The 27,932-nt window shown below is 34.3% G+C and overlaps 1 protein-coding gene across 1 annotated transcript in view; it reads left to right on the top strand.

Annotated features, from left to right (window-relative positions):
- Positions 1–27,932, top strand: part of LOC129226939 (uncharacterized) — a 156,814-nt gene that overhangs the window by 64,780 nt on the left and 64,102 nt on the right. The window contains exon 4 of the mRNA XM_054861567.1: positions 25,052–25,207. Within this exon, the coding sequence (XP_054717542.1) occupies positions 25,052–25,207 (156 nt within the window). The remainder of the gene's footprint in view (positions 1–25,051; positions 25,208–27,932) is intronic.

The raw sequence follows: 27,932 nt of genomic DNA, 5'->3' as shown, positions 1-27,932 counted from the left end.
TGCTCGAGTGCTCGATTATCACTTTCCGAGTTCTCGAGTGATGGACTGCTCGAGTTATCGCTTTGTGAACTTCTCGAGATGTTGATTTCTCGAGTTCTCGAGAAATTAATCACTCGAGCAGTGTACTTTTCAATCGATTTGATAATCTAAACTTTGACTTCTGAAAGGATTCAGTTACCTGGACAGATCTGTCATTTAGTGGGTCAGAGGCAGGGGTGCCCACAGGTGGGAGAAGGGGGTCATGGCGCAGACTACGCCATTGAAATTTTTAGGGGCGTTGTTTTGAGGGGTATTTCTTACTTTTTTTGGCGAGCTATTGTTTTTTTTTGGGGGGGGGAGGGATCTTTGCAAAATTTAGGAGAGGGGTGCGCCCTTGCTCTTAGGGGGGGGGGGTGGGCACCCCTGTCAGAGGGCTGGCTTTGAAAAATTAATGTTTTGACATATAAATGTGCGTAGTTTTTTTACCCCCAAAAAAAAATGCACAGGAAAAGGGGATCATGGCGCTCTTAAGGAGGGGGGGGGGAGGTTCGTTTTTAAGAGGTGCGCCAGCACACTTGAGGAATGGATACTCCTGCGGTCTAAATGATTTTATAATCAAAGATTTGCCTCTCGAATATTTGTTGTAGAAGTTTGTGTGTTGTTCTTGCATTCGAATAGTGTTGTAATTAGTTCCATGTATGCTGCCGAATGCCTGATTATCAAATGATTCTTTGGGATGATTTGGTAGCCCAATGATATATTTTTGGGAGAAATATGTTAGCGAATCAACACATGGACGGGTCTATGGGTGACACGGGTGGTGTGTCCCGGTGGTGGAAGCAAAGGGTGGGGAGCGCTAAAAAGGTTCTAACTTGAGGGGCATTAAAACTAAAATTATATATCATGTCAAAAGGGGGAATACTTAAGTAAAAACCTGAGGAAACCTCTCCCCCCTTACGTCCACTTTCGACTAAACCATTGGGTAAAATCAAACCCGTGACACGTGTCTGCAGTAATCTATATATTTGTACTACAAAAGTTAGTTATTTCCTGTTACTTCTTGTCACAAAGGTATTTATTTCTTAATGAAGCAAATAGCCTAGTTCTCGTGTAATTCATTCGCAGGGGTGACAACCAGGAGAAGGGACGGGAGTTAAGACGCAAACTGCGGGATTGTAATTTTCAGGAGATTTTCTCTTTTCGGGATAGCGCTCTTGGGGGAGAACTCCATTCGTGTAGGGGCGTGCACAGGGCGAGGGGGAGAAAAGGGACACCTGTTGGCCCGGGCCCGAGATTTTTAAAATGAGAGGTGAAATGTATTAGGGACGTAGGGGTAAACAATATAGAGGGGGCCCGTCAAAGTCATTTGTGACGAGCCCCGAAATTTCTGTGCACGCTCCTGCATATGTGGTGCGTCATCGCTCTTGGAATTGATGGATTTGGAATGGTTTTAAAATCGAATGATTGCTTCTTGCGTGCTTTATTTCTGATGGGGTTATATTTGAATGTTTGGTGTCAAATTTTCGATTATCGAGAGATCTGTTTATAATCGTTCGATATATTTTCGAACGAAAATAATTAAGGAATTATATCATATGAGCGCGTTAAGGGGGGGGGGGGCACGGGTTGTGTATTCCGTTGATGAAATCTTGAAATAACAGGCAGAGAAATGCTTTCCATATTGCTTTGCACTTGACAGTTATTTAGGTCAAAAAATTTTAAAAAGTGGGGAATTGGGCAACACAAACAGGTTTGAACTTGAGAGTTGTTTACATTAATAATATATTAAAACTAAAAAGTGGGAACAGTTTAGCTAAAAATCGGGGGGGGGGGGACACCTTCCTCCTACGTCCCCAACCCCTCAAATGTGACCCTGAGAAATTGAACAAACCTTTTGAGTGGTTAACTTTTCTAGTGATTCATTCGCAGAGGTTATCGCGAGGAGGGAGACGTTATGGCTTAAACCGGGTAATTCAAATTTTCGAGGGGTCTTTGCTCTTTTTGGGACTATCGTACTTGGAGGGGGAAGGTGATTGTCACGAGGGGTCCCGTTGCTCACAAGAACGAATGGACATCCTAATTTAGTTTCGAATAAGAGCTTCTCGGGTGCTTTTTTCGAATGGGGTTAACCAGATAGTACATTTCGTTGAGTAAACGTTTTAAAACGGTTGTTACGCTGTAACAACCATTTTAAAACGTGTATGAAACATTTAAACGATGTGTGTTTATAATACAAGGCTACCTATCTTCCTAAGGGTGAGGAAACTCTTCCTCAAATGCGACGGAGAACCCCCAGAACAAGAGCCTAGTAAAGTAAGACCAAAAACCTTCTGGAGTTACACCCTCCTCATTTAAACTTCATTTTGGCGCGGTCTGCACCACGGACCTACCCCTACCCTCTCGTGGGCACCTCTAGATAATTGCTTGTTGTTGAATGTTCGTTATCGAGCGACGCTTTCGGATGATTTGAAAATCGAATAATCTGAATTTTTAGAGAAACTTGGTAATCAGTTAACCCTTTTTGAGATCCAACGCAAGGAAAATGAAGCGGAGCCACGGGACCCAAAGTTTCGAAATAGACCGCTGCCAGCCCAAACAGTTTCAGCAGTTTAAAAAAAAATCATAAAATAAGCATCTTAACAGAATGACTCCAAATTTTTAAGTTGAGTAAATAATGTACTACTAATCAACATTTAAAAAGTATAATGAATATAACATTATAAGAGTATGCACACGCGAAAATAAATGATACGCAAACAAGAATAGTTACAAATATCATACGTATGGAATGAAAAAAAAATAGACAATAATGAACTGCATATAATGTAATTTCAATTAAAAAATTGGACCAAAGAATGTGAGCTAAAATTAATTGCACACGACAAGCATCAAAACTTCTTTATGTACTCAGAAACATCTCAAATTTACTCCCTGCACCCGTTGTTATTAGATTTTCCCCTAATCAATAAAAGTGAAAAATAAAAATAAAAAAGAGCGAATCATGAAAGAAGCAAAAGAATGGATTCCACTTAAAGTTGCACTATTATTAATGCGCGGGAATCCTAATGCCCTGTAAAACATAGCGAGAAATATTTTATCCTTCCTCCCTTCTCTTATATAAGTCAGATACTAACCCTACTACCAACAGCAGCAGCAAAAAAAAAAAAAAAAAAAGCAAAGCTATAAGCAAGAACAAATGAGCCCTTTTGTGTAGAGCTGCGATTCCTCGACTTGTTTACATTATTAACTTTTTGCTTAATAAGCGTCCGAAATCTTTCGAAATAATCACGTGGTAGAAGAGAATCAAACATCCTCTGAAGGCCTCCGAAATCAAGCTCTCGTTGAATCTGCATTCCCCAAGAATTGAGACCCACAATGAAGACTATTAAATGTATCTGTTAAATGTATCCCCCAAAACAGACTCAATTAATTACTATGCAACTTTTATCGGAAAACAACGAAAACTAGTTCCACTTGAATGTAAAATATAAAATTTTTCAAGGAGGGGGCGAGGGCAATTGAACTCCGTAAATTGAAGTTTCAGTGGCTATGTATGCATCATAACTCTCAGGCCCATATTTCAAATTTTACACTTTAGGGGGGGGGGGAGGGGTTAAAGGGCATATAATCAATGCATAGTATTCCTACTAACAGCAAAAACTTCATTTAAATATAAATAATAATTTCTAAAAGCCAAGATGGGTTGCCCCTTCTAGATGTTACCCCTGTGAAAAAAACTCGATGCTTTAAAAGTCGAGGGCATCCCCTTCCCCCAGGCCGATGGCACACCCTCTCAAATGTTACGGAGCATCTATCTAGGAAAAGAGCCCAAGAACACCCCCCCCCCCCGAAAATTGAGATAAAGGAAGTCTCAAAAATGACCCCTAAAAATTTCAATGGCGCAGATTACGCAAAAGTACAGCCCTACATCCCTCCCCTCTAAGGTGTGAAACCCTTCTCCTTAAAAAGAGACTAAAACCTACCACATTGACCCCCATAAACTGGTCCATCCGGGGTGAAGCTTGAGGGGAGGGGAGCAAAGGGTATTATGTACCCAATGCAAAATTAAACGAAAAACTACAAAAAACACGTTTCCGTACGTTAAGAAGCATTAATTTTCAAAGCCGGGGAGGCGATTGACCCCTCTGGTCCAGAAAGGTCAATCGTCTCCGCATCGGGCCTACCCTCAAAGTTGCAGTGACAGAAGTACGCGTCATGACACTCAGGTCCTTTATTTCAAATTTTCCAGGACAGGGGCGGGGGGGGGATAAAAGAATATATATACTCAGTGTATATTGTACAAATTAATAACAAAACCTACGCCCATATATATGTCAGTACCATTATTTCGAAAACCCGGGGGGGGGGGCGGGGAATTGCCCCTTCCTGACCCCCCCAAATTACGAGCTTGATGGTACACCTTCCCCTCGTGCGTAACCCTACAGAAACAATTCGTGAAGTCGACTGTTCTAGAATTCAGAAATGCCCTCTCCCACGACCCCTCAAGAGCGATGGCGCATCCTCTCAAATATTACGGAGCAACTCCTAGGACTAGAGTCCCCTACCCCCCAATGCGATTTAAAAAAGATACTCTCAGCCCCCTCTCCTCTTAAAATTTTATTGGCGTTGTGGGCGCCATGGACACCCTTAGCGGGCACCCCTGTAAAAGTAAACTTGATTCTGGAACTCAGGAAGTCTAGATACTGATCGAGAACTCGATTCAAACATCTTGAGATCTCGATTTAAAACATCTCGAGATCTCGATTTAAAACATCTCGAGATCTTGATTCAAAAGATCTCGAGAAGTAAATTGCTCGAGTACTCGATTCAAAAGATCTCGAGAAGTCAATCGCTCGAGTACTCGATTCAAAAGATCTCGAGAAGTCAATCGCTCGAGTGCTCGATTCGGAAGATCTCGAGAAGTCAATCGCTCGAGTACTCGATTCGGAAGATCTCGAGAAGTCAATCGCTCGAGTACTCGATTCGGAAGATCTCGAGAAGTAAATCGCTCGAGTTCTCGAATTAAAAAGATTTCGATTATCAATCACTCGATTATCAGAAGTACTCGATTCCCGATATCTCGATTATCAAAAGATCTCGATTATGCCCATCACTATTAAGGCTTAAAAATTGTAACAAGGGAAAGCGAAAGGATGAAAAAAAGTGACATTACGCAGTTATTATAACAATACAAGTATGTTTATGAAAACTTTGACATGCGACAAAAGGAGGAGTAAGGTGTAGTGTGGCACTTTGTGATAAAGGGGGAAGGGGGTCAAATGTGTTGGGAAAAGTGTGACATAATTTATGGACAGCTCAAAAATATTACTTCAAAATGTCATTTTACTCCTTCAAAACTCCTTCATTTTATTTCAGAAAAAAATCAAATCCCCCTCCTTCCCCAGGGTTCGTACGCTCCTTACAAACTACTTATAAACTTCTGCTTTTTAAGAAAAGAAAATAAGGGGGCCATAAAACTCCTGACTTTGTTATTATCTCCTCACGAACTCCTAATTTTTATTTATACGTGGCCTTTGGATATTTTTCTATTGCCAATCCGATATCAGTAAATATGTTACACCGAGTTTTACCAGAGTTTCGGTATTTTTTTGTGTTAATACCGGGAATCCGATTTTTTCATTCGATTATTTTCTTCTCCACATCCGATTTTTTTTTCTTACTCTAAATTACTGATTATGTCGATAATTATTAATAATATACATCTTGTAGACTTGTTAAAGTGCCATTCTAAAATTTTCCTGCTTTAATAAATTATTTTATTTGCCGTTTTTAGACTTTTGATGCTTTCATTTTGATTAAAGCGATCTCTTTACATCCGATATGAGAATCGATTTTTTTCTTATTTTTGATGCTTATTATGCTTTTTTATAGAGGGCAAATAAAAATCACAAAGTTAAAATTTTCAAACGAAATTCTGTGTCCTTTATGGTGGTCAAAAAGTAAAAATCTAAGTCGCTGGTTTAATTTGATTTTGCTTCAATTTTGTCGTTTGTTATTAATAATGCGTTTATTGTAGAGCTCTAAAATGCAATTCTGAAAGAATCTCTTTATCTATATATATAAAGGTGGCGGTGTTTCTTTGTTTCTTTGTACCCGATGGCCAGAAGACCCCATAGCACCTGCAGCCCTGAAACTTGGCACAAAATTCGAACGTACCCCGGGGGTCTGCACCTCGAAGCCCGAATTTTAAATTTCTAATTAGTTTTTTTCATAATGAACTACTTAAGCTGAACTTTCACCTTTTTTTGCCTAATTAGAGGGTAAAAAATCCCCCCACCCCCTAACATTATATGTCGTTGGAAAGAGCATTCCTTTCCGAACAAGATGATGTTTGTTCCATTTCTCTCAATTAATTAGCACAGGAGGTATAATCGATTCTAATTGCGATCCTAATTGAGCCAATTTCAAGGCTAAACTTGATTTTTGTTTCTTCAGTGACGTCATCTTCGATATACGGATTAAATTAAGGCCCCTATGTATACTAATATAATCTATATAGCAGCTCTAGATTAAATGTGCTTGCACTGACGTTATCTTTGGTATACGGATTTTTTTTATTCAACGGACTTCCTTTAAATTCTTAGCACGGGCATCGCCTTGCGGGTACAGTTAGAAAAGTAAGGTTTCAATGAAATTCTGGAAGGAAGTCTGTGGCGGACGTGCGTCCAGGAGACCCCATAGCACCTACAGCCTTGAAATTTTGTGCAGAAATACTTCGAGCCCCGGGAGTGTGCACCTGGGATTTTATTTTTTTAAATTTGAATTAGTTTTTTTGTAATTAATTTTTTAAGCTCAAATTTCGCGTGAATTGCCTATTATTGCTTATTAAAGGGGCGAAAAAATTATTTGCACATTCTTTCCAACGATGTTATATATCGTTGGAAAGAATTTTCCGCGTTCTACGCAATTTGTTTCAATGCTCTAACAATAAATACGGCGGGAGTTATTTGCATTTTTAGCTCGACCTATTTTAGGCTTAACTAAATGTAGGCACTGCTTTCTTCATTAAATCTACCAGTAAAAAGTGAAGGAATTGTCCTACAGTTCTCTTTTTGACACCACTGGAAAGAGCGGGTTTTTTACTCCAGATCTAACTCAACCTATGGTCGAAAAACTAAGATTCTATCTCCAAAGGAAAAGAAGTTACAAGCCGTTAAAAATCAATTTAAAATAATCGCATCTCCTTTGAAATTATTGATGTTTTATTTGGCGTTGCCGTAGTTACGTCTTTTGGATTAGCATGTTTCTTTCTTCTTATTCACAAACTTTAAGGGTTTTGATTTTAACGGAAAATCTTAGGCTCAACTCAATTCAAGCCCCGAGCTAAAGAGAAAAATATATTACTTGAGACCACGAATATGAAAGTGACTTTTCAAACGTACAAAACTTCAGTTTTTCAATGCTCATGAGCCCTTTACCCCAAGTTGGTACAGGTTATTTTGAAACCCGGGGAAGGGGTGCTTTTTGATCCAAAAAGGATCTCATAATGCGTTTTTAATCATTTTCTTTCTAATTGACGATTTAAATCTTTGCGAATCAAATAAGATTGCGAAGCAATCTTTGTGGGGTTGGTGAGCGTCAGCGAGCAGGGGACAGAGCCCCTAGTTTACTTAAATAATTTCTTTTAGGTGTCGTTCTTTTTCTTTTTAACCCGTTCACTTCGAAAATCGCAATCTCTTCGCATCCACCATGAGAATTAGATTTTTTGCATATATTACGCTTTTACTATGCCTTGTGAAGAGGCAAAGAAATTAAGTTAGATTTATATATTTTATTATAATCATTAAATTAAAAACTTTTTAACGAATCTCATGCCCTTTAAGAGTGCCGAATGTCAGAAAGTTGAGTACGGAATCGCTGGTTGAAAATAATTTTTGTTTCAACTATTTTAAGGGTTTTAATTCATACGTGTTATGTGTAGTTGGCAGGGTTTGTGATTTTTTAAAAATTTACCTCAGATTTTTTTTTATTTTGAAAAAATTAAAAATTTGTAGATATTAATTACTTGACATTTATAAATTAACATTTTATGCGATACATGAAAGAGCGACTTAATATCTAAACCAGTAGTACCACTATTTCCTCGGATTATAATTTTCATAGTTTTTAGAAGAAAAATTCTTAAAATTTGACAGTTTTCTATGTTCATCAGCTTAGAGTCACGCAAAAGTTTTGAAATTGTCTACAAAATTTTGATCCTTTTTGAAGATTAATATAATTTATACAGTTTTACAAAAAGTTCCTTTATATTTAATTTGAATTTTCTGTATTTAAATCTCGTATGAGTAACCTTATGTTTTTAAATATGCCAGAATCAAACATAAGCTTCACCAAAAGTTGTTTGTTGTGTTTGAAGTTTGTCCTTTTGTATCCTGTAAATATTTCAATTATTTTGATCGTTGAAAGTTATTTTGACCTCTACTACTTTCAGTCGGCGTATTATAGTTCTTATTTTAACAATTATTTTATCTTTAAAGACTTTTTTTGTTTAGAAAATTGTTAGTACGTGTTTTGTTTTTGAGAAAATACCAATTATGAATCAATTTCACTTATTTTTTATTCAATTTTTAATATGTATTTCAGTGGTACCCTCCCCCTTCCCCCTCGCAATTGAATTTGTTTCTGAGTCGGCTCAATTATAAGAAACATTTAACGCAAATTTTACTATAAATTTAGTATTTTTGTGCATTCAATGTATTGTATGAAAGCAAAATAAATAATAAAAGTGTTGTATATAATTTTTCTGAAATACGTTTTAAAACATGCATCTTTAAACAAGAAACTTGTCCTTAAAAAGTAAAATGAACTCCTGCAAAACTCCTTACTTATAATTTTCCAAGTTGAGTATGAACCCTGTGTCCCCATCGCCGCCTCTGGTAAATATTATCACAAAACTAGTCTATGCAAAGTTTTTAAATAAGGCAGTTTTGTATAAAAGAAATTTTTTTACCTATTTCAACTCTCTCGAGACCGAATAACAAGAAAATCAGAAAAAAAAGCATATCTTTTTACCCTTTAATGGGTAAATGCAACTGTAAATCATGTGCAAGCTCAAGTTTTAGCCCAAAATAATGATGTATTTTAGGTGTGTACCAATTTTTAGCTCTATACTGGTTTCCCCGAAATTCTCGTTCGGACCTGAACTATAAAACTCTATTGTCCCTTAGATTTTTGAAAAAAAAAAAAAAGAAGTTTCGGGTCATTTCAAACAGTTCAGATTTTTGTAACAATAATGTTTGGCTTATAGTCAAGAATACTTGATTCTCTTCGTTAGGTTTTCATCGTATGAACGAAACTTTCGAAATGAATGTATTTCATGGGCAATAACTACATTTTCATCGTTTGCAAAATAAATAAATAAATAAATAAAATAATAATAATAATAAATAAGAAAACATAAAAAGTTAAGTACGATGTTTGTTTCAAACCTTCTGCAAATACGGTTAAAAATCAATACATTGTTGACGCAGTTTTCTATTTCCATAAAAAGTATTGACGTAATTTATTTTCGTAATTGCTACAAGCATGCAAAAGGATTCAAGTGGTCAATCAGGTCTTAAAACAAACTATTGGGTTTTGGTTCATTTTATTCAGTTAAGATGTTAAGACTTTCATACATTATATTAATTATTGTTATTAGTAGTAATAGTTGTTATCGGAGGTGAAAACTAGAACACGTCAATATTTTTTTTTTTTTTCAGAAGAAACCTTTTTGCCGTGGATACTTTATATTGTGATACGTAATGGTTCCTTACACTCAAATGTGTAGAACTTAAAAGCTAATGTTTAGAATTCCGGGAATAAAGCTCTAATTATGTGCTTAAAAAGGTTTCATTTGAGCAATTGGATTGAGCACTTATATTTTAAAGATTAGTAATCGACCAACTACAATAATAGCAGTAACAGAACAATGGAATAAATTGTAAGAATTTTTAGTTAAATGTGGGGTTTTCTTGTCAGATCATGGAAATGTTTTAAACTTAAACTTGGTTTTGTGAAAAATCTTATTGGCTGCGCTGGTTAATGTTGTTGCCTACAAAAAATAGATTTGATTCTATAAAATGCACAACTTTCCTTGTTGTAAATATTTCTCGCTCTTCAATATTAACGACGTGTTGAAGACGACATAGATGATCAAATTTCACTCCCGCAAACACGCTGCGAAGAACTTAAGAGATGTAGCAGAAGATGAAGCTCCCCCCTTTTTTTTCCTTTCTCCGTTTCTCTGTTTTCAGCTGAGCCTATTTTTAACCAGGCTCGTCGCTAAGGTGAGCTCGGTTCTTCGCGACAGGGTTTTTTTACCCCCTGCTCCTGCTGGTAAAATATTTTTATTCCGACTTGGTATAAAATCTCTTCCCATTACTGCCTGCATAAGCCATACTTGCCATTTTAGCTGACTTACGGCTCCGTTCGAGGTTTTTAGGCAGCCATTTGCTTTTAGTTTTGTACTACCGTTTTTTTTTTTTTTTTTTGCTTTTTCTGCAACATATTATGCTCATTTTGTCGACCCTTCTGTCTTTAGGTTTATTACATTTTTCAGCGTTCGTCGATGAGATGTTTTTAAATTTTTCGCTGCTAATTTTCGTTATTCCGAAAATGAAGGTTCGATAAAAATTTGAGCACTAGTTGCAGGGATCCCGCTGGTTGGGGAGGACCTAGAAAACCTGGAATTTAAGTGATATAAAAGGTTTAAGTTAATTCTTGTGAGGATAATGAAGCAAGTGTCCCTTATATCAGGTTCAACCTTGCTTTGAAAGAAAACAAAATGTTCATTTAATAGTAATAACTCGTGTTCCTTTGCATAGTTTAAAAATAAATTTAATCTTAAGTTTTTCTTAACTCAAAATGTTATATAATACATATTGTCGAAATTATGTGAGAAGTTTTGCACAAATGATGTAGATTTACAATAGTTTTAGTAAAAATTAATTTTAAGGGATGGTTGAATTTCTACGAATAAAATACTTTTACGAGTTCCTGGCTATTATTTTGGCTTAAAACGTACCCTTTAAAATCATTTTCGTACAAAAATTTTCATCATGTATTTAAATTCTTTATTTTAGCAAAAAATAAAATTGGTAAATAAATTGTCATAAATCAGTATGAACTTAATATGAAACATAAAGTATCATTCAAGGTTTCACCTCGATGAAGGAGGGGCTAGCTCCACTTTGTGCGGGTCTTGTATTATATATTGAATTATCTGCTGGAAACTATTATCTTTCATTCTATATGAAAATGAGACATCTTCAACCAATATTCTTTAGGATATTAAAAGAAAGGAGCTTTAACAGCCTATATTTCAGAAGAAGGACGATGTAGCACCTCAATGACTTAATGTACTTCTTTCAAACTAAAGGGTTGCTATCGCAAAACTCGCATTGCTTTCATATTAGAAACAAATATTATTGGATTATTCTTCAAGAATCATAATGTTTTTGTTTTATTGTTTTATTATTTGTGTTTGGAATAAGAACAGGACAGTTTCATAACACAACAATTCGTTTTTTTTTTTTCGGGGAGGGGGGACTATTTTTTGAAGGTTTTTAAAATGTAGAGCTGTCCCCTTCTCGCAGCGATGTCTTCATTCGTCATCTGCTAAAATGAATTTTTGATTTTATTTACCAATCTTATTTTCTCAACAAGAATTAGTTAGTTTCACGAAGTGATTCATATTTTCGTTAAAATGATGATAGTTCATCTAAGATGGTTTTTCAAAATATATTGGACACTCGTTTGGATATAATGTACTCAAGGAGCAACAAAAACATCAATAAACGCCTATTTCCTTTCACGAGAGTTGAGATGTTACGAACTTCTGAGACGAGTTTTAAACTATTTAGTCCTCTGAACCCTTTGAAAAACTAAATTACTACGACGTTTTGGTCAGTTGTGCCAAAACTACGACAGGCGTGCCAATGTTTAAATTTTCTGGCACTTTGTCCATTTTGTTACTTTTGTGTGATTGATTATTTTAGCTGCTAGTATAAAGCTGTGTTTTGCTGGTTGAAAAAATTGTAATAATGTGTTAAGATTTGTTTTGCATGTTGCTTTTTTGTTTACTTATTTATTTGTCGGGATTAGAATCCTATTTATTTAAGATTTCGAATAATTACCCGTAAATTAACAAGCCTTTTGTTTTTAATTAGTGTTTTGAATGAAACTCAATGATTTATCTATTTTTTTAGAATTCGTATTTTTAGTGTACTATTTAATTTTATACTTTGTAAAAGTGTTCTCTTTAAAAATTGTTTAATTTTAAAATATCACTGTTATAATGTACTAATTTCTTCAATTATAAGTTTTAATGAATTGAAAAGTTTAAGTACTAAACTTATACGTACACCGAAAAGATCCTTATATTTAACTTTTTGTGCACATTAAAAAAAAAAATAATAGTTTAATACTTAATTAGTGTTTTGAATAAAACTCAATGATTAAGCGAATTTTTTAGTATTGATGTTTTTAGTGTACAACTTCTTTAATTTTTTACTTTGTAAAAAATCTTTCAGAAGCGTTTCATTTTAAATTTAACGTAAAAATAATAATTATTATAAAACTAGAAAATCGCCCGTCAAGGTATGACGGGTGAAAATTGCTTCTGCATTTGAACGAAGAAATTGTCTGTTTGGTGATATTTTGATGGATGAAATTTTATCTCCAACTCCAATGGATGAAACCAAAACTCCAGTAGGTATCGTTCATTGTTGACCACTCTTTTGTTTCTTCATTCCCCTGAAATGACAGTCTTACCAGTAAAACAGTTAAGTGACCAAATCCAGTTCAGCCTTGTCAAAATAAAGCTTTTCCCTGCCATGTCAAACATTACCAAAAATATTATCAAATTATTATGCCGTGGCGCGAGTTTCATAGTTGGTGACTTCAGCGTTACTCGACCAGTGAATTCGCTATTATATATATGAGGATAAATGCTAATGTTTCATGTTGCGGCCGAGGATGATGCGCTCACCATTAAACTGAAATTGTACAAATTTGGTACCTTTAACTACTTAATCATGTAGAATTTAGTTTATACATCTTGTATATTTTTTGCTTTGTCTGCTTGAAAAATCCAAAAATTAATTCATAAATATAACTAAGATTTATGTACACGAAGTACCATAGAAGTTTTTTGAGACTGCAAATCTCCATTTTTTAATTTAAATTAATCATGGCTCCGAATTTACAGGAACTATTGGAAAATACAGATACCACATCGAAATCTCCAACTGAGATTACAAGGGATTAATGTCAAAGTTTGTTATCAGAAAGCGAAATTTTGTTTTAGCCAAACGATTTCCCTAGTCCCTTGGACTTAGTTAAAACGGGAGTATTTACGGGTGTACCCATGAGAGACTGCGCTAGTGATTTTTTAAGGAGTGTTTTTGGGGTATTTTTTTGTTTTGAAGAGTTCACTTTCTTGAGAGAGCTGCGTAGTGTTTGGAAGGGATGCGCCGTAGCTCTTGGAGGGGGGGGGGGAGTATAGGCACCCCTGACATTTATATATTATATAGTACAAAATACATATCTGTTATATTTTCATGGTGCGTGTGCACAAAGATTTTTGCATTGCGTTCGTTCTTTGGCATGGTTTTTGTGGGAAATGGTATACAGCTGTTCCCCCTTTTCCAGGGTACCCGCTAAAAGCGCGAACATTCAGGTCACGTGACTCTCACCCAGTTGGCCTTCCCGTCCAGCTTCCGCATTTGAAACCGATTCAGCGGTCGACCTTGGGGATCCCGTTCCGTCGCTCGCTCTGTGTTCTTACCGCGGACCAGATGTAATAGTAGCCGTTGTCTGGTCTCTCCTCACCTTTGTCCACCCTCGAAGGCCACACATTGGTTTGTTTGCTAATAAACTTTTTTTTTTTCTCTTTCGTTCATTACGTTTTCGATTATTATGAAACGGATGTGCTGCCTTGGGGCGTTTCCGAATGAAACAGAGAATGGAAAATGAGTAATACCGCCCGTGAAATTATTTATTCATACCGTAGCCGTATACGTTTCTTCAACTGACTCTTAACACTTCATTCAAAGTTCATCTGTTGTACTGTCATTTCTTGAAACGTGTGATACCGCTTCTTGATGTAAAAAGAGAAAATGCAGCACACGCTAGTGTAACCGCAGAGCTAAAAACCACAGAGCTGTGTAGCTAAACAACAGAGTATATATATACACTACAAATGTCTTTTATAGTTAATGACTTGTATACATGATATAGACCGCCAGCTCAGTCAATTCCACCCGAAGACTGCAGTTTCGTGCTTATTAGCACTCATCAGCCCGGCATAGGAAAGTGATTGAGCTGGAGGTGGAAAACCTCTTAAGGAAGCCAAGAGTGCCAAACAAACTGGTAGCTACTGAATTAGCACTAACTAGACGAGTGACTGAAACAATGGTTCGGTTCAACTCGAATATTGAAGGCAAAACAGGTATATTCAGTAAGTTAACGCACTATTGCCTGGGCTAAGGCAGAAATACATGATATACACCGGCAGTCAGTCAATTCCAGCCGAGGGCTGCAGTCCTCGGCTGGAATTGACTGACCAATTGACTGAATTGGCAGTCCAATTAAAAATTATATATATATATATATATATATATATATATATATATATATATATATATATATATATATATATATATATATATATATATATATATATATATTAAATCTAAAGACTATTCTAAGAGCTCGGTTCTACTACTGATTGCAGTACTGGTACTCCGAATGCCGGTATTTGCTTGCTTGAGTAGAATACCGGTATTTTCGATATTAGCTAAAAATAATAAATTGTTTTTTTCTGTTCTTTTTTTTTAAGAGTTATCTATATAACTAATTAGATATCTACTGTTATTTTAGAGACAAATCTCTTTTTTCCGCGAGACGGGGACAAAATCAATCAATTGAAGTGAAAATTTGGTTTTAAAAGCACGGATTTAAAGAATATCAAAGAATAAAATCAGCAGAAAGATGACAAAATAATATTTCTAATATTTCAATCACTGGATGGATCGCCCTTTCTTGAGTTTATGTGAACCACGCTTTTTTTTCCTCCATTTCCTTGACTTGCTCTCTTGTGAAAACTTAATTTTAAGTACAATTTACGAATATGTTTGTGCTATAAACATTTTATTGCAACCATCAATTACAGCAATTCTTTGTGATATATCTTTTAAATATTTATCTCAACTGCAGTGGAGGGGGGGGGGGGAATTCTGAGAAAAGCTTTTCCTTTATAGTATAAACAAACAGTAATTTGTTGTCACCGGTTTTAGCTTTTTGCTCTGTCTTGCTATTCAGCTTTACACCAAGCGAGATAATATTTATATAATGCCTTGAACATTTGCAAAGAGGTAAGGCATAATAAGTTGGAACATATTGTCTGATACTTGCATAATTTTAAAGAATTTCGAAAGGAAAACGAATAGAAAGAAACTAATAAGATCAAATTCATAGTACATTTCAAACCAAAGGGTTCATTAAAAGCTAACAAAAACCTATTACGACTAAGAGGAAACCATGAAGATGATGTTAATACTGGAAAAGAATTGTCTCTTGAAGTACAGTTGCAATTATCAATAAATAATAATGATTATAAATATTTAAAAAAAAAAAAAACTACTCTAGAAAGGAAACTTCCAGACTCAAAAAATGATGTTTTTAAACCAACAAGCTAAAGACAATTTATTAGAAGATGAAGGACTTCCAGGCAACTACAGGAGGTATCGAGCATTGTTAACAGTACCACGGCCTGCGTGAATTCAAGAAGAATATTTTCAACTGCAGGAAATTTGTTCACTAAAATGAGTTTCAGGCATAGTGACAGTTAAATGAATGTATTGTTATGGAATTTTTTATTATGGCATTTGTTCCTTCATATTCTATTTGTTCACAATAAATAAATAATGATCTTTATGGCAATGAAACACTATGTTTTTAATGTTTTTTTGGGAAATTTCTAATATTGGCTTTGATACCGGCATTCTGGTATCACGTTAAAAAAATACCGAATACCGGTATTGCATTCTTGGTCCGGTATTGCAATCCTTCTTGGTTCTCATTACAAAGCATGAAATAAAATCAGTATATGAATTCTTGATTACAATACTCAACAGCGGTTAATCTTAAAATCTTTTAAAGTTAAAGCAGCCTATAAAATTTAAATTAAAAATTGTGACAAGAAGAAATATAAGTATAGTCAAAGCTATTCGTACAAAGCTGTACACTGTCGTATTTTGTGTGAAATTTGCTCCTGGCGTATAAGTACCCGGCCTCTCCCCGCAAATATAGTGCTCTATTTTCATTGGAATTTTATGGATGAAATTTATTTAAGATTTATTTTGAGAAAATTTTCAGAATCAAAGTATTTATATTTTTTATGAACTCTTAAATTAATTTGGAGTGTCACCCCGCAGAAGGATTTCACCCGGGGCGGACCCAATTGAAAGAAAAGGTTTTGAATTTGCAAGAAAGTTTCTTTCTCTAAAGTTACAGCTTTAACAATTTAAAGCTCACAATTTGATCAACATTTATTAATTTTATAAAAAGAAATTAACATTTCATTTTCTGTTTCAGTTTTTTCCCCCTTCCCATGAGGGGGGGGGGAGGTCTGAATCGAACGTTTCAAAATCCAGAAGTTGGAGTCGGCCGTTTTCCCTCCGACTCCGCAGCCCTGCTTTAAAAGCATTGGACACGATTCATCGTACGATACAAAAAATATTTCTGAGAGAAGAACTGCTCCAAACATAAAATTTTCTTCAGTTTTATAGCCTTTTTTGAAAAAAAATTCTTTATTTACACGCGGAAAGTAAGCTAAGCATGCGTAAATTTTAACGCTTTGCTGTGCAGCAATCTTTTGGACTCCCAATTTTGCTTTATCATTTTTCGTATTATTTCCTAAAACGTACACAAAGCAAAGGTTAATACTAGAGATGGAAATTTTGTTTTAATTTCAGTTTTTTTCTCATTCTATTTTTGCGTTATAGATTTTCTGTATGAAAGTAATTGAAATGTGAGTGGTGTGTTTTATTACAAGTAATATTAGCGATGTCACAGTCACAAGTTAAGCACTTATTGTTTTCATTAACTTAGAATTGATGATTGTCCAACAATAACATACTGCCTATGCTATAATACATGAAATAGGGGAACCTGACCTTGAAAAGGTCTTATTTTGTGCGGCAGCTAAGACTTTAAATGACCTTATTTCGTTAAGAGAATAAAAAATGAAACTCTGTAATTTAAATGCAAAACACAGCCTACAGAAACTTCATATACTAACTTCAAAACAGCTGCCTGACAAACAGCATCTGAATGTATTTTTTATATTCATAATAAATTATCTTGTTTTATATTTTAATGTAACAAGTTTCGAGCTTATAACAAGAGAGGAAAGCAAAATTTAATTGCTTAAAATGGATGAAGACTTAAATTTAGTTCTGAAAGAGAAATCTAACGAATATCCCTCGAAAGTGAGAGAGCAATGTTTATGTTTTCTTAAAAATGGGTGAAGGCGATAGTTAGTTCAAAAAAGGAGGTATATAAATTTAACTTTTGAGAGGTTTTAACGACGAAGAGTTTTTCAAAGAAGGAAGTGAGGAAAATTTGAACTCTAGAAGACTCCAGTAAAGTACACTCTAGTACTTGTTAACCAGAAAAATCATTTCATAAGTCCGCTTTTAACGTCTTGAGAATTGTAGGGCTTGCAGTGTAGTTATTATTATTTTTAAAACTACTTTTTGCATAATAATCTTTTGTTGTTTTCCAACTATGAAATTTTATTTTTCATTGTTTCTTACTTTTTTTTCTTTTTTTATCACACTTTTATTTACATATTTATAACACAATTAGCATTGAGTATAATGCAGATTTTAGATCTGTGGTTATTACAAAAACACACACATGGTCAAGACATAGGACTAATGTAGCGACTGTGAGGGGCCACCATAGAAATAAAACAGGTTTGTTATTCTGTCCCTCACCCGACAACGTTTGAAGAAACAAACTGGCTTGAACTAAATTTTTATGATGGAAAGACCTGCCACGAGCATCTTAGCAGGAAATCACACCTTTAGTTTAAAAATGAAAAAAAAATTGAATAGGTTGCAATCGAAAAAGCATATTGAGACCTTTTTTGACAAAAAAATTATTTGCCCTCGCGCCCCCGTTATCATGATGTAAGATATAAGGTCTTAAGGTTGGCCGAAATTTTAAGTAAAGTGCCAAATTGAAAGACTAGGCGACAAACAGAAGGTACCGCAATACTTCCTCTTCTGCATGTGGTAGGATATCCATCTGGAAAGCTGGTGAAAGATGTTTTCCATGACTCACCGAAACTCATTACATTTTGGGACTATTCTTAAAATTTCGGCTGAATTCACGACTCATATTTCGATAACTGAGACATGAGGGCAAATAATTTATACGTTCAGAAACTTGTTTTAAAAGTTATGCTCTTTCGTTTGCAACTCATTCAAGTTTTTTTTTTTTTCATTATTACACTATCATATGGTTTCATGGTTAGTCCAGTGCTTTATGTTTTGATTTAAACAATTTTTGTTCAATTTTGAACCGTTAGGAAAAAACTTTACGTTTGGTTCTTCGAAGAAATTTGATAAATATTTAAAAACTAGCGCTATCCGCATGACTTTTTCTGTGTTAAAAAATTAAATGATCATTTGGTTCGCCTGTATATTCTGTACCTCAAAGACTGACGTAAGTTCAAAAATTGCTAGTTTCTGTTTATTAATGCATTGTATTCCGTATCGAGCTATATGAACGTAATTCTAACTCCTTTATTGATTTATTTACCAGTGTTAAAAGACCGCCACGTCCTCATTCTCTTGCACGTGCCAGACAACCTTTTTTCCTCTCTCATGTAAAGTAGCGATTATATGACTTACGTTGTTCTGGCTGTGAGGTACAATATACTATTTACAGTTTACTTCTATTATGCGTATAGGTTTTTCTTTCTTCTTTTTTTTTTTTTTTTTTTTTCAAGGTCTCTACATATTGTTTGCAGAGTTGAAAATTTAGCAATAAGACTAGCCTGCCATGCTATTCGCAAAAGTCGTATCTGCATCTGAGTTCAAAATGAGAAATTGCCATTTAAAAGTTGTGTATCACCATGTATTTGATACGTATGGGCAACTTTTTAAGAATTTTTTTTTTAATGTTTCCCATTCACAAATGACCACAAAACATTGTATTTAAGTAAAATATGTGACAAAGAATCACTTGGAGACCGTAACTCAATTTTGATTTTAAAAAATGTGCAGATGCAACTTTTTGTGCTTCGCACGGCAGTATACTAGTTGATTAACCACTATTACGATAATAACTGTTTTTTGAGAAAAGTATAAAGGAAAGCAAAAAAAAAAAGATTGCATGTGCTCATGTACGCTAGTCACTGAATTTGGCACATATTTTCGACGCTTCAATTTTTTCACGTTTTCTCTACTAAGTTGTCAACTCCTTGCTCATAAGCGACGTCACCTTCGTCCCGTTACATCCGTGTTTACTACCAATGTAAGTTGAAATTTTATCTTCGTCGGGCCGAATGAGTATAACTTAAAGATCTGTGAACTTCAAAAACGTTTGTTTTGTTTATTGAATTAAAGTTCATTAGAACAGTTCGGTCGGTTATAGGTAAAATGTAACATTTGATATAGTTAAATCCTATTAATAATAATTACAACCGCAAACTGTGTAAACACTAAACAAAAGAAAAAGTAAATCTTTCTTCCTGAATTAGTTTAAAATAAAAAGGCTTTTACTAACTATTTGGAAAGAAATGTTAACGTTTTAAATCAGAATGAGTAGTAGAACCGATATCCCAGAATCAAAGAATTTTCATATTTAGTTATATATAATTCAACTGTTATTCGTCAAAAGTATTTAACAGTAAGAAACAGGGGGAAAACGAAATTTTCTTTCTTGCAGAAACTAGTAGTAGCTTTAGAAATATTTTAGAAAAAGAATGAAGTTTTCTTTTCTAGCTTAAAACGCAAAATACTACCTTTTTTCAAAATGCAACATTTTGGGAAGAACGTTACTATTGTACTTATTAGGTGTACAATGTTTTGATAATTTTTAATTCTAGAAAAAGCCCCCCCCCCCGTATTATTATCAAATCTATGTAAATTGGAATAGAAAATGAATAAACTCGAATTTTTGAAGAGACGCCAGTGCATACTGCCGTGATCGGGTAAATGGCAGTACCTGCATAAATGAGTTTCCGAAATATTTGAAGCAACCATTGGAAGCAACGCGTTTTGGATTCAATACTAACAATAGGAAAATGTTGGTATGGGAGTTTTTTTTTTTTTTTTTCGCGTGTTTTTTTTTTTTTTTTTTCAGTGGAAACCAAATAAGCAAGCTTGCACAATAAAGCTAATGTAAATATTATTTTTCCTGGTGGGGAGGGGGATTTTAATATTTTTTAATAATTATGGTGCTCTTATGGACTTATCTTTATTCAAACGAGGTTGGATTTTCATTTGATGCGTATGTTAGTTTAATTAATTTTTTTCTTTCACTGAATCGTTGGAAAATTTTTCATTTTGTCCTAGTCTAAGTCTAACTAGATTATTTTTTCTTCGGACAGGAAAGGATATTATCATTTTTGTCTAAAATTATTTGTCTTCTGCAATTTTCAGTTTGTCCTAGTTGTAATGTATATTGTTTCATGTTATTCTTTCAATTGGAATACTGACGAAAAACGAGCTCAATTCCATAAACGCATTAATGAAGCGGTATTGAATGCCATTAGACAAAAAAAAAAAAAAAAAAAAAAAAAAAAAAAAAAAAAAAAAAAAAAAAAAAAACAGATTTTTTAAATCTTAACACATTTCAAGAAAATTAAAGACATGATATCATGATATATATACAATTCTGGACATGGTACGTTCTTTTTGAAAGATCTATTGAAATATAGTACTTTGTTTCAATAGCAAAAAATTGACTTAGAAAAATTATGTTGAAACCTTAAAATCGGAATGTTTTACGATTGTAAAATCTAACTGCGTATAATATGAATGCGCCATCCTTTCCATGCTTTCGAAACGTCAATTTTTTTCCCTGCTAAAACATCAATGTGTTGGGCAGGGCTGCGGAGTCGGAAGGAAAATGACAGACTCCGACTCCGGATTTTTTTTTTTTTAATTGTATTTTTTCAACTCCCTCTCTCCCTTCATAGGAAGGGGAAAAACTTCTAAACAAAGATTGAAGTATTAATTCCTTTTTATGAAAATTTTGCATTTTGTTTTTTATTGTAAACCCACGACGCATACACGTCAGAAATTCAATTTAAAAATCAAATTTTCCAATAGTTACGAGTTAAAAAGTTGATGACTTAAAAATCCCTTTTAAAAAGTTTGAAAAGGATTATCTGTAATTTTCCCTCCTTTAATGTTTAACAAAAAGACATTGATCAAATTGTGTGCTTTCAATTTTTGAAAGCTGTAACTTGAGGGAAAAAAAGCTTTTTTTCTAAATCCATGTTCTTGAGAGGGGGTGGTTTGCCCCGGGTGACACCCATCTGGTAGATGGAACCCAAAGTTAATTTCAGAGTTTATAAAAAATATAAATACTTTAATTCTGAAAATTTTCGCGAATATATTTTAAATTATATTTCATCAATAAAATTGCAACGAAAATAGGGCACATATACATCAGGAGCTAATTTTACACAAAATGCGGCGGTGTACAAATTTACTGTACCTATATTTCTCCTTCGCTTAATTTTTAATTTAAATTTTATTGGCTGCTTTAGAATTAACCTTAATATGAAGATTTTCAAATTAACTGCAATTATTGAGTGCTGTAATCAAGAAATCATTTACACTTATTTTGTTCCATACTTTTTAGTGAGAACCAAGCTTATAGAAATAGTCTTAATAAATAAAAAACCATTAGATTATTTCATCGAATCTTTTGGATTCGTGCTTTCGCGCCCGAACTTTTTTGAATTTGCCGATCACCCTTAAACGTTTCAACCTTAGCTACGGGTCTCGACTTACTAATTTGTTACGTTTCTTTTACTATTTTATAACTGAGATCGAACAAAACACTATATTTCTATTTTTATTTGAAATTGATTACTTGAAAATGTTAGGCAAAAAAACCGTTTGCTGACAGTTGCTATTAGTTAAGTTAAAAAGCAAGCAAACTAGGGGACGGCTACAGAAAGTTCGGTAAGCACTCAAGCTAGCTGATTGCCATAATGGCAGTTATTTTCTCATTAGTATCTTTTTATACATGTAATCGAACCAATTGGTAAGTCAGTTTTTAAAAAATGCAGTCAGCGAAAGAAAAAGAAAAAAAGAAGCCCGGAGTCGGAGTCGGCATGTTTTCTAACAACTCCGACTCCGACCCCTTTACCCCAAAATCAGTCCGACTCCGACTCCACAGCCCTGGTGTTGGGTCTATGTTTTTTTAACATTGATGTTTTGCTTTGAGTTGACTCTCCCAGGAACTTTCGGTGATGGGGGTTTTAAAAAAAATTTTAGTAAATAAATTTAAAATTTAAAAGGTAATTTAAAGTGAATTATTTGAAGATTGGGGGAGTATTCTATTGTCTTGCTGCAACTGTATAATAATGGCGCAGAATGTGTATTGATTTTCAAAGAGTATCCATGCTTTGCAATAGCAGTTAATCAGTTCAATAGTTAAATTTTAAAACACCGTTTTGAGAAAAATAGTCTGTGATAGACTTGTAAGTTTATTGAAGATTTGCACAATCTATAAGAAATATTCTTTTTGTTAATGGTTTTTTTATGTGGTATGGAATCGATCATTTTTGAGAAAAGCCTCAAAAGAGCATGATTCTGAAATTTACACAGTCTGCCAACTTGATTGATCTTCGTAGTTGTTTTCTTATTTTCTCAACTCAATTTTTTAAAATATATGCTTCTATTCAATAGGAAATAAATTCTTTAAGGACTCTTATAGGGGAGGGGGATAAACTTGTGCTTTAGTACACTGCTGTTAAGATTGGTCTTTCTTCAAATATATTGAACCAGTGGTCTGTAATGAAATCGATGCTTGAGTTTAGTCGGACAAAAGCTGAAAGTTGTGACACGTTCTTATATTAATGTCTAGATTAATCTTTCCAGGCACCCTGAGAGTAATCTTTACATCAAAAAAAAAAAAAAAAAAAAGTCACCATATGAAGCATCTGGAAGTCAAAAAAAAAAAAAAAAATGTAAAAAAGCCAAGAAAAAAACTTGAATCTGTTTTCAGACCAGATATAGTACTATTAGCCCTAAAGGGTGCTGCTACACAGCGTTATTTTGAAAACCTTTCAAGGGAAGCACATACATGAACTTTAAACTTTGCACGCATTTCACTCAAAATTTAAGGGGATGGCCGCAAATGATGTCATACGGCGAGAAAAGGGAGGGGGGATTCGTGAAATTATGTTTATGACGAAATGGTGTTTGTGATTCGAAATTTCCTAAAATTTTGGGTTGCCATATCCGAAAATTTTGGGCTGACAACACATTCTAATACTAAAAAATTATTTTTAAAAAAATCTTTAAATCTTTTTTTTAAAGGATTTTTATGTGCATATTGTAGAGTGTTTACGGGGGAGGAGGGAAGTTAACTCAACGGCGGCTTCCTCATAATGTATTTACGAAAAATAGCGTGGTATGTCACAAGAGGAACTAAACGGTAAGGTCAAGTGTGACTAATTGATTACGGGGGAAGGTGGTCAAAAACGTTGAAAAGAGAAGTGTGACATCATTTATAGACAACCTCTAAGTCCACTTACATCCCTTCACTTCTCACTCCCTGGCCTCATATTGGAACAAAATAGTATCATCAAAAGAAAAAAATGCCCTGAAAGTTGCAGATATTAAAATACCGTTATGATGAAATTAGCTAGTTTTTGTCAATTTTTACGATGTTAGTCACATTGGGAAGAGCTTTTTATAGTTATTTGAAGAGAAAGCAATTATCTTTATACAATGGCGGATTTACAAAACCATGTCGCAATCGCGAGGGGATCCCAAGACCAAGAGGACCCGAAGGGGTTCCAAATGGGCACACAAAAAACATTTTGCGTAGTTCGACTCATCTCTAAGGGCCCATAAAATACATTGCGACCTTTATACCAAGCTTTTAAATTCCTCCATTTTCTTCATTATAGTAATTTTTAATGCAGAGGTACAAATCGTTATAAATTTTTATTACAATCTTTACGATAACGTACAAGAAGTTCGTACAACATTTTGTGTTTAGCGTAATTTCTGCATTTGTTTTGTGTTATTCAGTTGAAGGGGGGGGGGGAGGTTCTTGTTCCTAGTTATTCTTATTTATTCGTTTTGTAATTTTTTCCCCTTTTTCATGTTGTAGTGATGAACTAAATAGTGAAATATATTTCGTTACGAAATATATGCAATGTAAAGGGATTTTTCAGTGATTAGAATTTCGGGGAAGATCCCTACTGTAAAAAGATCACAACTTAAAAGCGGAACCTTTTCCTTCATGAGTATAAAAAATGTGTCATTTTCCTTCTTTTAAAGTTTCTTTTCTCCTCCTAAAAAAGCGGCAAGATATTCGTGAGTTTTCTCTGTATATCCTAAATTTTTACCTGTTGCAAGGAATTTTCATTATCTTGATTTTAAAAAAAATTATGCCTATTTTTAAACATTTTTTACAACCTGAAAGTTGTAATTTTTTAACTCCAAAAAAGATATAAAAGTAATCTTAATTTCCAAATTTCAAGTACTGCCGGATTTTCGAACGCTGAATTTCGGGTCTTATACAAGCTTAATTTAAGAAATAGTTAATATAGAACCTTACTTAGTTTCAAGAATCCCTTTTACTCAAATTTTTGTTGTTAAATTTATTCACGTAAAGTCCCCCGAGTTTTCAGCTTCCTATGTTGGCGGCTATGGCATATGTTCCGTAACTGCTTTGTGTTTCGCCTCCTACATGGATGCACGCTTTACATCATGACTCCGGATAATACCGTTTTGAAACTAAGTAATTTGTCAATGTAACATAATTCTGTCATGTTTCCTATGATGCATATCTTTTCCAGGATGAATTCCATCCATTCATTGAGGCTCTGCTGCCTCATGTCAAAGCCTTTTCATACACTTGGTTCAATCTACAAGCAGCTAAACGAAAATACTTTAAGAAACATGAGAAACGCATGAGTTTGGAAGAGGAACGAAGGTGTAAAGAAGAATTACAAGTAAGATTTGTTTTTCTTTTTCTTTAAATTAAGGTTTTCTTGTGAGCGGTTCCTGCATTTATTTGAAAATCAAAAGATGATTTGACTTCATTCAGTTACGTAATCTAAAATTTTCTGGGGGAGAGAGGGTTGGTTCATTCTCTCTTCGCTGGCCACATCTATTGCACCAGTTTTTAAATTTGCGTTGCTTGTAATTCAACAGTATTTTAGAAATTTTCAAGCTGCATCTGCTGAGCTAGGCTGCCTGTTGGAATGTACCACACTGCTAATTCCTTATAAAATTGTCCTCGCCCGCTGTACTTTTCGATTTCACCGAATTTCTCCCTTGGTACAAAGGTGCGAACGAATTTAATGTTTTGCTGTGCTGTGCTATGCTATTTTAAATAATTTCTCAAAAAAAAAAAAAAAAACTTTCAGTATTTGATCAGCATTCTACCCTTTCCCTTTTTTTACCCCCACGAACCTATATTTCCTTTTAATTTTTTCCCAAACAGAAAACGAAATTAGTGTAAGAGTGCGCGATTTTGATTCCGCGAAACTTGGGTTCATATGGTATCGCAGATCGGACGAATCTAATGTTTCGGGTGTGCTGTGCAGTTGTATTTACGTTGTTAAAAATCTTTTAGCATTTGATTAGTATTCTTTCCTTTCCTCTTTATTTTCTTTCCAAGTTCCCTTGTAAACGAAACTGTATATATTGATTCGCGATCGGCAATCTTTTTCCTTTTCCTGTCATTTTTTTCCACAATCTTTATCATATAATTGCAGGACTGTATTATTTAAGCATTGGGAATCAGTCTTTAATGATTTAAATATGTGTTTCGCGGAAAATTACTTCCTCTAGCTAATATTTCAGGTAGAATCCATGTCAATTCAACAAAGGCTGTAACATAATGGTCTCGGATTTTTTTTTATTTTTTGAATTTAACATATGTTAAAATTAATAAAAAAATTAAAAAGTACGTTTTTTTTTCCCCAAAAAAAATTCCTGGGCCGCCAAAGATGGCGGTCCTGTCCTGATTTCTCACTTGGGATTTTCGTCAAAATGTTTAAAGGAAATTATCTGAGGAACGGTAGAACATATTTTTTTGCGGTTTTTTTTTCATTTAAAAGGATATTTTTTCTTGTTTAAAAATATATGCAACATTTTGAAATATGTGCCTTAGTTTTTTTTTCCACAGTTTTTTGAAAAACGAGCTGATGTGTGTATCACATGACTTCCTTTTGCATCAATTTAATGTTATTTCCCTATTTTTGGCAATTTTAATGTGATTCAATAGTTTACTCTCCAAATATCATCAACAATGGCCAAATTGAAACCAAATTAAAAAAAAAAAATAAATAAATAAACCGCCAAATTGGTCGCCAAGTTGGCGACAAAACTTGGCGACCGATACTGGCGATATGTCGCCAAGTGTCCACCAAATTATAACACTTGAATTTGCATTGAAATGAACAATAATTTTCCCCCAAAAAGGTGTATAAAACCCCCTTAGGAACACCCAAATGCAACCAAAAGAGGAGGTACACAACTAGACCCCATTAGGAGTCTACATACCAAATTTCAACTTTCTAGGACATACCTTTCTTGAGTTATGTGACATACATACATACATATGGACGTCACGAGAAAACTCGTTGTAATTAACTCGGGGGGGGGGGGGGGTTGTCAAAATGGATATTTCCGGGGTATATACGTTCTTAGGCACTTTATCCATGTTTGGTCGGGTTGAAAAAAAAAGCTCAACATTCATTCAGGGGTGAGCAAAATGGAAATCAAGGCTGATTTTTGAGTGAAAAATTTTTTTGCGAATACAATACTTCCTTTTTTGCAAAAGGAAGTAAAAAAGTTTAAAAAAAGGGTTTTGATTTTTCTCAAATATGTCAATTTCAAAAATTTTTCATTTTTTTACAGTTTATTAGTACCACTGAGCACTACGTTCCCTGAAAAGGAGAGCTTCCACTTTTTCGTTTAACAGATTTTAAAGGCACTTGAAAAAATGATGGTTTTTAAGAAACTCTTAACGTAATTGCAGACCTGAAAATTAAAAAAAAAAAAAAAAATTGCAGCAAGTGGCCAGAAACCACTTTTAATTAAGTCATATAGCGAAAATTTCATTTTGAGTCTTTACTTTATCCAGGAGTTTTATTTTTTATGAAAACTAGAACGCGATCGTTAGTCGATTCACTGTATTTTCCTTGCGACCTTTCACGGGGGTGGCGACAGATCAGGGAAATCAGGGAAAAGTCAGGGAAACATCAGGGAATTTTGAAAAAATAACAAAAAATCAGGGAAAATTGATTTTATGAAGAAAAAAAACTTTTTTTTTTGCTTTACAAAATTAAGTATCCTAATTCTCAACGCATTTTCCGCCAATTATTTGTTCAAAAAAAAAAGCAAAATTAATGAGGTGTGATTATACACTGCCGCATATTTGTACATTTTTTCCCCTCAACGTCAATGTATTGAATCTTACTTATTTACCACAGGATGAACTTCCGAAGATTGCTTCTGTGTCTGTTAGGTTGTTTATTTTACCTAGCTTGAAATTTCCTTTCACGCTTTCAATGCAACGTAAAATAAACAACCATACAAGCAAAGAGGAAGCCTTCATTAATGCCTTAGCTCCTTTGCCTTTATTCCATTGTTTCGAAGTGATTAGCATATTGTAATCGCGATTTCAAGAAGAAATCTTTGGTTTTTGAATTAATACTGATAAAAGCT

This window comes from Uloborus diversus, chromosome 7 (genome assembly GCF_026930045.1).
Source record: "Uloborus diversus isolate 005 chromosome 7, Udiv.v.3.1, whole genome shotgun sequence".
Taxonomy (NCBI): domain Eukaryota; kingdom Metazoa; phylum Arthropoda; class Arachnida; order Araneae; family Uloboridae; genus Uloborus; species Uloborus diversus.
Note: the sequence above shows the minus strand (reverse complement) of the source record. Positions and strands in the feature narration are given on the sequence as shown.